Below are 11,620 nucleotides of genomic sequence, written 5' to 3' on the forward strand. Positions count from 1 at the left end.
TTAGGGACAGAGTGACCCTCAGATACTTAATAATCTACATGACACTCGGTCATGTCTGACCATAAAATTAAACTTTTTGGCATATCTCTTGAATATGAAGCTGGATAAAATTAAAAACATGACAACCTTTAAACTTATTGATTCTTTTGAGTTTATTTGAAACATGCTGTTTCTGCAATGTACCACATTTTACCAACAAGCTTTCATTCTCAACCAATACCTGTGTGAACCGGACCACATAACAAGCAGATTGTGAAAAAAAAAAAAAAATCCCATCACATCACATCATGACTTAACTACGGTGTCAGCCACTTTATAACTCAGGGTATGGGAGTGCTTTCACGCCGCTCTCTAATATTACATGCTGAATTATAGGTCAAGATTTAAGGTCACAACATCAAGCTGACATGTACAACTGGAAACGGGATTGGAAAATGATTTGAGGTGTGTTTCGCCGTGCAGTTGGCTGAGTGGAAAGTTTGATTTGTGAGGGAGTACAATGATAGAAAAAAGTGGAACTAAGATCAGTCAAACACTCCTTTGCAGATGTTCACAAAGAAAAGAGAGGGACATTCTTTGCTAATATGGGTTATTTTCTTTGCAGATTACTTTTTATCAACAGCAGTACCTTCGCAGTATTCCACAGAAAGCATGGCAATGGATGCACTGCAAATTGTTTATATTTGAAGCAAAATCACAACATGTGGTAAACATGTCAAGAGAGAAAAGGGAACCTTTTTGAATAATGTGCTTTCCATGTTTCTCTCAGGCAGTCTGAGAATAGTAAATACAAGATTCACGTTCTCTTAAACTTAAAATAACCCCAAAGAGGGAACCAACCACATGGCATTTGGTGTGCTCCACTTTCCGCTAGAATGGCTACATTTGATGTTAGTTTCTTCTACACTGCTCTACTAAATATTGGACTGCTTGTCTGTCTCCTTCTGCTTCTCCACACCCACCTCTGTTCTTTTATTATTCCTCAGGGAAGCATCCTTTCTTCTTCATCTTCCCTTGCAATGCTCCACCTTTGAGCCACAAAAGCGCTATCATGAGTTTGGAGAAAATCAATGACAGTATTTCCTAAGGAGAAGTGTGGAAATAAAAACCTTTAGCATGGTGTTCCTGGGGTCCAGAGGGAATCAATTATTCATTGCACAGGCCAGCAGTCACAGACCTCCTGCTGAAAAGTGGTGCTAGTAGCTGCAGCGAAATCATAGACAAGACTGTCTCCTGGACAAATGATCAGATTCAGATACATGAGATAATCTATGACAGAATGTCTCACCAGCAACTGGCACCTCTATAATGCTCAAATTAACATATATTAATCTTTCACTTGTACAAAAACCTAAATGTAAAAAACAAGTTGAGGTTGCCAGATTATATTTTGGATGGGAGCAGTGACTGTTAAACCACAATTTATATAACTGTGTAATTTTGAGCTGTAGTGGTGCCGATTGGCAGATTTAGTTACCTTTGACAGAGCCAGGCTAGCTGTTTCCTTCTGTTTCCAGTTTCTATGCTAAGCTAACCTGCTGCTGCTTCATACTGACCGTACAGACTTAAGGGTGGTATCAATGTTCTCAGCTAACTCTCGGCAAGAAAGGGAATCACTCTACTTAGTTATGATGGCACTTCGACATGTGCAAAAATAAGGAATATCATGCCAAGTGTGAAGCTCACACTGACGAATAACACCATTTTTGTTACTGCTGTCTCAAGAAAAGGCCCTCGGGACATGCTACTTCACAAGTACTCCAACAAAGGGTCTGTCTGGTGTTTCGTTATGGGTCTGTTTGTGCTGTATCGAGCCTGTCACTCAGACAAAGATCTTGTGTGGCGACACAGCAGTGGTGACTCATTTTTGTCAGACTGTTTGGCGGAGGAGTTGACAGAAAAATGGCAACCTTGGGAAGTATGCGTGCGTGTGTGTGTGTGTATACAGTGTGTGTGTGCATAAGACTGAAGAACACGATGCATTGGAGAAAGGTTTGCTCCACAGCATGTGTTGACTTAATGTGAGTGAGTGTGTGTCCATGCACGTCTGTTGACCTCCTCATGTCTGCTTCAGTGTCTGTGCTGTCCACCTACCCACTGTGCGCGCACAAAAACAGCAGACCTAATTGGCTTTTCGCAGTGCCACTGGGATGACTCACTCTGTGGCCCGATGTGAAGCTGTGCTGTTATTGACACCAGTCAAGCCTAATTTATTGATGAATCACTTACCTACAAAAAAATATATAAAAAGTATATGAACACTCAGCTAGTACGTCATATGTTTTAAAAAACATATGAATTTGTGCTGCAGTGACTAATGAGGAATCAGCTCCTCAGGTGTCCACACAGCGTGTACCAACTAATGAAAATGCTAAAAATATCAACAAACCCTTGTGTCCTCAAATGCCTTAACACAAGATTCTGTACATGCAGTGTTGGAATGTAACTTAGAGCATTTACTCAGTTACTGTGCTTGATTACTGTAAATTATTCTAAAGTACTTGATTTCCAGTTTATGCCAATTAATACTTCTCCATTACATTTCAGAGGGAAATACTATACTCTTATTCTATTCCACTATTTGATGATGGTGTTTTACATACAAATAAGTAAACTACCTAACGATATATAAAGTAGTTAGCTCTCCCTTGATCCACCACAACGTTAAAATGTAGTTTGCATGTTAATGCGTTAGCAATAAAAACACAATGCTGGAATATGCACTCAGTGGCCCCTTTCACTCAATTCACAAACATGAGGGGGAGGAATATTAGAAACACATTTCAGTATAATGAACTCCAGTCTGGCTGAATATTATTATCTTTGTAAAGGTAGAATGTATGGCTGAGCTGTATTGGATTGCTTTAGATTTTACACTAAGTGTAATATATACTGACACTGACTGGAGCCATTCTGCTCAATAATGAATAGTTTTACTTTATACTCTATGTTTTCTGGTAATACTTCTATAGTTGTACTTAAGGTTTTGAATGCAGGGAATAGTAATGGAGTATATTTCCACTGTGGTAATTCTATTTTCACTTAAGTAAAGGATCTGAGGTGATTACAAATGATCAATTTCTTTTACAACCGTCACAACTATAATATAATTGTTATGAAAGAAATATGTCCTTGATGTCAAGACAAAACTGGAAACACAGTTCTCAAGGCTCACTTCCCAAACAGTTCTGGTAAATTCAAATCAGCCTTATCTGTAATGGATGGACCCAACTCTTCCTGTTTGGCAGACATTTGTGCAGCTTTAATGCTTGAAAGTGGTCAGGGTAAAGAGATGGATATTAGTGATGGGGAAAGTGCTGCAGGGGAGAGAATGCTTGGCATCGGCTCACAGTGAGGGTGGGTGAAGGAGAGAGTGAAGCACCATGCTGGCTGGATCACGGCCGTCACCTGCTGTGCGCTAGAAAGACACACTGAGAGGATAAAGATCTGCAGTGAGTTAGCTTGCTCTCTAATGACCCTGCAGTGTAGAAAATGAAAACACATTAGCAAAGAGAGACCGTCATGATTGTGTGTCTGCAAGAAAGTCTGTGTGTTTTCTGTACAGTCAAAATGGAGGAGAGCCTGTGTGAAACAGAAACACCATTTGTCATCATAATTAACAGGCTGCAACACAAATCAAAGTCTCCATCCTCATGCCTCAAATGTGCACGTGGAGAAGGAGGATTTTCCTCATCTCTAATGCAGCGTGAACTTGGCTGTGAAAAAGCAGAGAGACGAAAATAGACCTTCTCATAAAGTATTCAGATACATTGTGAGGATATTTATAGCTCTCCCATGACTCCAGAATTAGGGTTATTTGGTGTTTATTTTATAATTATTGCTTTAATTTTGCCTCTATAAAGAAGCTGTGTCTGCTAAAACCTATGAAATAGCGTTACTGTAACTGGCTAATTTAGATAAAAAAATCAGTCTCATTAAGGGGGGGGGTGCACTGATGGAGCCGAGGTAATCACATGCAAGATTATGAGTAGGCATGTGCAGCGATGTGTGTAGTGGTGCTCCCCTCTGCTTTGAAATGTATGTCACGAGAGTTGATACATATTTTATTGGATGGACGTGCATCTCACTAACAGCATGGGGGTTGCTCTGAATAAAGAAGCTGTACTGTATCCTACCAGGAAGCTTTTTTTTTTATCCAAAGGCATACCCCACAATAACTTTCATATAAGCAGAACCTGTGTTTATTTAAGCCTAAAGGTAAAATTCAAACTATAAATTTCCAGGAAGATAAGAAAATAAATGCTTTTCTCATAAAAATGCCCATAAACAGGGAATTTAGAAAGAATGCAAGTAGATTAAGTTCTTGTGGCTACATAATGAAGCACAGAGGGAGATCAATGGGAATAATGATGTAGTAAATGCTGAGCATTGTGACTTCTTAATGTTTTCCAGACACTAGACAAGTGTGGGGATGAAGAAAAGCTGTGGGACTAAAGAAAAAGGCTGACACTTAAGAAAAGAGAGATAAAGGTCTCTCTGGTGCAACGGAAAGTCGATTTCTGTAGATTTAGTCAGTGTGAACTGTAAAAACATGCAAATTGGGTACAAACGCTAAGAGGAAAAACAGCTCATGTGAAGAGCCATTGAATAATTTGAACAGATGTCATGCTAGATGTTTATGCATATAGTTACTTCACTGTATGTCCACAGGAGGTGTGGTTTTATACAGTTTATTGACATTATAGTGGTTGATTTTTGTATGCGCATAATAAAACAGTGACTGTGTATTGCAGAATACAGTAATGTGTTTTTGCTACAAAATGTTATGCTTATTTTTTCCTACTTTCCTCTAATTTGACATCATTAGATCTTAAATACAGCAAAAAAAAAAAAAAAACTGTTCTGGATATCTAGGGTTGGGCTGTGTATGGCTGAAAGTATGTGTACATCATAATATAAATGTATGCAAAATGATAAAATAATCAAAATAATGCTTATTTTGTTTGTTTTTAAGTAAAGGTTATTGGAATAATTACTAAAGACAACAGCATATTTTGTAACACGATAACATGATGTGATCATATTATCGTCATATAATTCCACTGCAAGATCTAATGATATTGAGCTGATAGAATAATTTAACTTCATCCATGTTATTAAAGCTTTATGACATGGGTCTAGGATTAATTCACTTCTCTCCATATAACTTATATTCCCCTCCCCTCTTTTCAGGACCTTCCCAGGGCTCTTTTTTCCCCCTTCCTCATAGTCTTTTCTCTTTTATCAGGTAGCGTGACCTTCCAGTTTGATCTACAGATAGTCACACACCATCCATCTTCAGTTACCTCACATGTGTTATGCAATCAGCGGCAGGGGTCACACACGAACACACATAACACCTGTACACAGAAACACAAACATTGGCAGGAGGTGGGTTAACGTGCTCATTCTCTTCAAGCCATCAGGACACGTGTGTTTGTTGTGTTGCCGTCAGCCAAGCTGGCACGCAATCATGACCCTGAATACCTCTGTTTATGAGAATTATGAGAATTATAATTCAAACGTTTTGCTCTTTTTTTTTTAGCATGCCATAGATGCTGTGAATGCAGGAGTGAGTCCTATTGGAGACACATCCAACAATTCCAGTTACTGGGACCTGGGCAGTGCCTTCTTCTTCGCTGGAACTGTCATCACAACCATCGGTAAACTTTCATCCATCTCATCATCCATTCGTTAATACTGTATACTTACTAATACCATTTTAATCTCCTATTGCTGACAGTCAATAAAAATGCCATTTATATGTGCTGCAGGGAAATATAAATGTTGTAATAAATTGGATAATGTTACATTAAATCTAAAGTCTTCCCATACACTAGCAGATATGAGAGCGTTTATAAGGTATTATCATGGAGATATGCCTGAATAATAACAAAAATAGTAAAAGTCTTCCCAAATGATCACAAACTACACAAAGCAGAAACTAAGGAATCTTTAATATGAAATAGATTATATGAATACATTCTGTAATATATATAAATTAACCAACGTTTTGTGAAATAATTAAAGAAATAATTAAAAGTCAGTTAATTTTAATGTAATTAGTTTATTTTCATAATAATTATTTGGATATTTGTATTGAATTATAGCGATTTTTATTGCAAAATCATACAAGTTATTATTACTTTACATAATTTATTCATGTAAATTATTATTATGCATTTCATAATACATACATAATATTTACATCATATTGGACGCTTTGTTGTTCAATAGAAACCCACAGAACAGGTATGTGTAGTGATAAAAAAGCAATATTACATTGTCATACAAAATTTCTATCTTTATAGTAACTTTTTAGCCTTTAGTCTTACGTTTTACAATGAGAAAAGTGCTCCACCAAACAACAACATGAACTTATAAATGCAAGAAGAACAGGCAGTAATACATTCATTTTCAAAAGGTGCTTTAGTTGGGATTTGTCCTTTCAGTTTGCCATAGGTGTTTTCTCATTACAAATGTCTGTAAAGCTATTTAAATCCTTCCCTCAGGTGAGTTTTACAAATCCCTGTGCCCTCATGAGGTAGTGCTAAATGATGCAAAGCCAACTGTGGGATTTAACAGCCTGTGAACAACATTATCAAGGATGCTGAGAAAACAGACACTGCTGACATAAACAACGTGGTTTTACTTTATGTCAAAGTCTTTCTACTTGCGTTTTTTTATAAGGCTTTCTTTCTTTTACAAGACAAACTAACAATTTATGATTCAAAATTATTTTTAAATAACAGCAAAATGCCTGAAAGCTTTGCTCAAATGAGACAGTCGCCATTTAGAAGTCATTTCCGACATCAAAGCGTAGGCATTAAAGCATTAACGTTCCAATTCTCTCTTTATTAGCTGGATGTACCTTAATTTAAGTGACTGGAAAAAACACAGTGGCCCTGGCTTTTTGTTATGGTGAAGCCCAGAGATTTAATTAACCATGCCGTTTGCAAATAGGCTGCTGAGCAGTGGCTTTCAGTGGCTTCATTTACTTCACTGACATAATATGTTTTTATGAAATATCGGAACGTCAAGGTTCAAATGACCTAACAGTTACAAATACAAAACAAATTTGTTCTCTAGACATGCTCAGATTAATTTAAATAAAATTAAATATGCAATATTTACAATAAAACTGTGCTGTATGTGAAATAAGAAAGAAGGAAAGTGAAACATGCTACAGACAGGATACATGTCAATGCTAATATTGTAGTGACAAAAATAACAAATATATGCTTTGTCCCCTGTCTCCCTAGCTTCTTCATTGCACCTCTGTCAGTGTAGGGCCATAATTGATGCAATTATCTCTAAGGGGAACCTTATTGTTGTCTGTCTAGGAGCTTATTTACATCAGTCCCCTGCTCCAGGAACTAAGAGGCATTATATAAGGGCTTCAATAGATTATGTTGCATAAAAAAAATCTTGATTGTCTTCTTCTACTTCTCATCTTACTCTTAATACTCCACCTCCTCTGCTTTCTTATGGTTAGGTCTTCCTTCACATTCCCCATGTTTTTGTCCTTAATGTCACGTTCTTCATTAATTTACCCTCTTTTTTCTTTATCTCCTCTTCCTTTTGTTTTCCTTGTTTTGACAGGTTATGGAAACATAGCTCCAAGCACAGAGGGCGGGAAAATCTTTTGCATCCTTTATGCCATATTTGGCATTCCTCTCTTTGGCTTCTTGTTGGCGGGGATTGGAGACCAGCTGGGGACCATCTTTGTGAAAAGCATTTTGAGAGTTGAGAAGATATTTAGGGTGAGTATCATAATGAATTACATTTTCTTTGTTTAAGAATTGTAGTGCTTTTGTATGTGGATGACATAGCATTATTTTAAAAAAGTATTATTCTAACATGTTAGTTAACAACAAGCTAGTTTTAGTTCTTTTTATTCATATTTGCTACTTTTTTACACAATTGGATATTTAACCATATCAGAGACTCATGTATCAGTGCCTTTGGGCCTTTGTTGATCATATCCTTAGATGACTTTTACGAATTGCTTGTATGAGTTCTAATAATTTCTCTCATTTGGTTTCTCAGCAAAAACACAAACAGATTAGCCAGACGAAGATCAGAGTGACGTCCACCATCCTGTTCATCCTGGCTGGCTGCATCGTTTTCGTCACCATCCCTGCTGTCATCTTTAAACACATTGAGGGCTGGACTACACTGGAGGCCATCTACTTTGTTGTGATTACTCTCACCACAGTGGGAATAGGAGACTATGTGGCAGGTAGAACAACTGTTGTTCGTCATGATGTAGGTGAACCATTTTGTCAAACTATCATGGATTATTTTTGACCATGCTGTTATTTTTTTCCTCCCCCTCCAGGTGGAAACAGCAGGATTGACTACATGAAGTGGTACAAGCCTCTGGTGTGGTTCTGGATCTTGGTGGGTTTGGCCTACTTTGCGGCTGTCCTCAGCATGATTGGAGACTGGCTTCGAGTACTGTCTAAAAAGACCAAAGAGGAGGTGGGGTTCATTCAATTACACCACTCAGTATTACATTAGAGAGGTAGAAAATAAAAGGTCACTCAGCTGCTGCCTCCTCTGTGGCTTCTGTCTGCTCTCTTATTTTGCCTATTAATTGCTGCTTAGAGCTTGTCAAAAGGTTCTGTAACAGGCTGCTGTTATTGGAGGTGTTCAATATGTGAAGCTCTTACACGGAAGTCCAGACAGAAGAGTCAATGACTTATCTATCTTCTAGAAAGGAAAAATATATTACATAGGGGCTTGCAGCGATTATCAGTTTTAGCAAAATATTATTCTAGAAGATTATTCATATATCAAAATTGTAATTTTAAAGTCCCTGAAAACTGAAAAACTTGACACTGCAATTATTTCTCTATAGCATTAAATATTCATGGCTAAATGAGAAACAATCAAAGTTATAGTTGAGTTAAAAATATCCTCCATGGAGACTGGGTGGATGTGGTTTGATCACATTTGTATTAAACAGCATGTTACTTTAAAAACGTAATTCTAGTCATTTGTTTTACCTTATTACACCCTCTAGAAAGTAATTTGTTACACTACATGAACTACATTTAACAAGCCAAAACAAATAAACTCACTGGAGTCGCTTGCTCAGAAAACTGTAAATTGTTTCTATCCGCCCATCATGCAGAAAATTGAAGAACTTGTAATGCTTACTAAGAAGCTGATTGATAAATTGGTTTAAGCCCTTTAAGAAACAAAAGTTTCCCATGATGACAATGTCTTGTACCCCATATGCTTTTCTAATCTCTTCTTGATCCTTTTCTTACTGCACAGGTTGGGGAGTTTAAAGCTCATGCAGCCGAATGGAAAGCAAATGTACGAGCGGAGTTCCGTGAAACACGGCGGCGCCTGAGTGTCGAGATCCATGACAAGCTCCAGAGGGCTGCCACCATTCGCAGCATGGAGCGCCGTCAGCTTGGCCTGGAGCAGCGAGCTCACTCCCTGGACATGCTGTCTCCAGAGAAGCGGGCCTTGTTTGCCAGCCTGGATGCTGGCCGATTCAAGACTTCCTCACAGGAGAGCATCGATACCAAGCTCAACAACCTGAGGCTGAAGGGGGCTTGTGAGCCATACGACCATCAGGGGAGTGAGCAAACACAACAGACAGCATCTTCCTCAGAGGAGAATCTTTTCAACCTACGCTTCGGATCCCTCACCAAGCTGGCCAGACGCAACAAGAACCGAGAGCTACGGAGGAACATTACTGAAGATGCGCGGCGGGCAAGTGTAGGCATAAACAATGGCAGTGCCATGCTGGGTGAGGAGAGGACGGAAGAAGAAGAAGAAGATGGGGAGCAAGATGAGGAAAACGGAGAAAAAAAAGAGGGAAACACAAGTCTGACAAACCTGTCACAGTATGCAAGTGAGCGCGCCAAGTTGAATGGGTTCATACCAGTACAGGCCAAAGATGGAGAGAACGACTAGAACGGAAGAGCCCAGAAACAGAGTGAAAGATACAGAGACAGAGACAGAACAAGAGTGCATGGTCCTTTGAGATGTCAAGAAATGTGCCTTTCTGTTTCCTATGCTTTGATTGGAACTGCTCCCAGGAAATTCATTGTGCCATAGCCACGGGAAGAAAATGTGTTGCCAAAAATGAACGAATAGAAGAGACACAGAGGCTGTAGTTAAATACCTCATATCGGATGTTACTGTAGAACGGGCTTCTTGAGAATTTCTACAGGAGCTATCTTTACAGCTTTGTTGGCTTTCAGCCCTGACGACTCTTACGAGACACTTGGGTAACGGCTGTCTGTTAATGCTGAATCTTTTTTTTTTTTTTTTAAACAATGTGGGCAGGACAACCCGAGAGCTAGCTTCATGTCATCCATCTTGAGAAACATTATCGATCTCCGCTTTGTCATCTCATACTGTGGTGGCTATTTTTAGCTCAGCTGCCTGCTGCAAAAGGACTTCCACGTTAATGAATGGAGGGTGGGAGGTAGTGTTTCTGCTGGATCAATAGACAATACGAGCATTTACCTAACCGACATGTACAAATATTCCTACATGGTATGTGACTTTGAAAATGTACCCCTAGGGCATAAACTACTGCATACTAAAAGCTCATAAAAACAAACTATTCACCTTGTGCATAGTAAAACACACAACCACAGCATTATAAAAAAAACTTGAAAGCTTAAAATTATAGCTGTAATAATGTTACCGTTTGTTTTAATACAATGAAATGCACTGCTTTCATTCATATTTGGTGTAAAACCCCATTTATTTGAGTAATATTTGCTACCATTTTCTTAATTGGGGATCAATACTGAGCTGGAATTCACCTGACAGACACCTGTTTAATCACCTTTGGCCATGAGATTGTCAGAAACACTTTTATTTTGTATATGACATTCACTTCATCACAAATGTCTTGTGTCTTGAGTGCTTAAATTACGTTTTTATTAATGAATGTGATGCTGTTGATTTTGTACTCGCCAAGCATGTTTGAATCTGTTTACTCCTTTTTATATCAGCCAAGCACTTGAGTTGAATTTTCCATTGAATTGTAAAATATGAACAAAATGTGTCAGGTTTCTTTCTCTTATTCCTTTTCTGAACGTGTTTTTTCGTAGTTCCTAGAGTTTTACTGACACATGACCGTTTTAAACTTTATTTGCATTTTACAGGCACTGACATTGCTACCCATCGCCTACTTTCAATTTTACAGAATTATTAAATGTATCACAAGTGTGCATTGTATGCATCTCTAAAGCTAAATTACACACACGCTGGTTGCACTTGTAACCTGTTTATCTGATATGAATTTCATTAACCTTTCCATGACCATGACCTGTGATAAGTTGAGCGACTATTTGTTGTGTACAGCCTATTTTATGAACAAATCACATTAAATGTAGTGAGTGCCTTTTTCCAGATAATAAACACGATGAAAGAAATTTAAAAGGTCGGAATTGCTATACTCATAACAGCATTAGCATATTAATTCAATATACATTGGTGGTATCACTTTCTTATACTGGAAAGACCTTGCTTTTCCAAGGGCATCTACAAAATTATATTCCAGAATTAAATCCATCACAGGACTTGTCATAGTAGAAAAAGCACAGGTGTTATAACGTTAGCATTAATAACATTCGTTCAG

At 38.1% G+C, this 11,620-nt stretch overlaps 1 protein-coding gene across 1 annotated transcript in view; it reads left to right on the top strand.

Annotated features, from left to right (window-relative positions):
- The window catches only part of kcnk10b (potassium channel, subfamily K, member 10b), a 17,469-nt gene extending 6,093 nt beyond the window's left edge, over window positions 1–11,376 (top strand). Inside the window, exons 3-7 of the mRNA XM_035673437.1 lie at window positions 5,546–5,663; window positions 7,603–7,763; window positions 8,050–8,242; window positions 8,342–8,484; window positions 9,286–11,376. Of these exons, the coding sequence (XP_035529330.1) occupies window positions 5,546–5,663; window positions 7,603–7,763; window positions 8,050–8,242; window positions 8,342–8,484; window positions 9,286–9,936 (1,266 nt within the window). The 3' untranslated portion in view covers window positions 9,937–11,376. The remainder of the gene's footprint in view (window positions 1–5,545; window positions 5,664–7,602; window positions 7,764–8,049; window positions 8,243–8,341; window positions 8,485–9,285) is intronic.
- Window positions 11,377–11,620: the final 244 nt, after the last annotated feature.

Source organism: Morone saxatilis, unplaced genomic scaffold (genome assembly GCF_004916995.1).
Source record: "Morone saxatilis isolate NCDOM2014 unplaced genomic scaffold, NCSU_SB_2.0 Contig3, whole genome shotgun sequence".
Taxonomy (NCBI): domain Eukaryota; kingdom Metazoa; phylum Chordata; class Actinopteri; family Moronidae; genus Morone; species Morone saxatilis.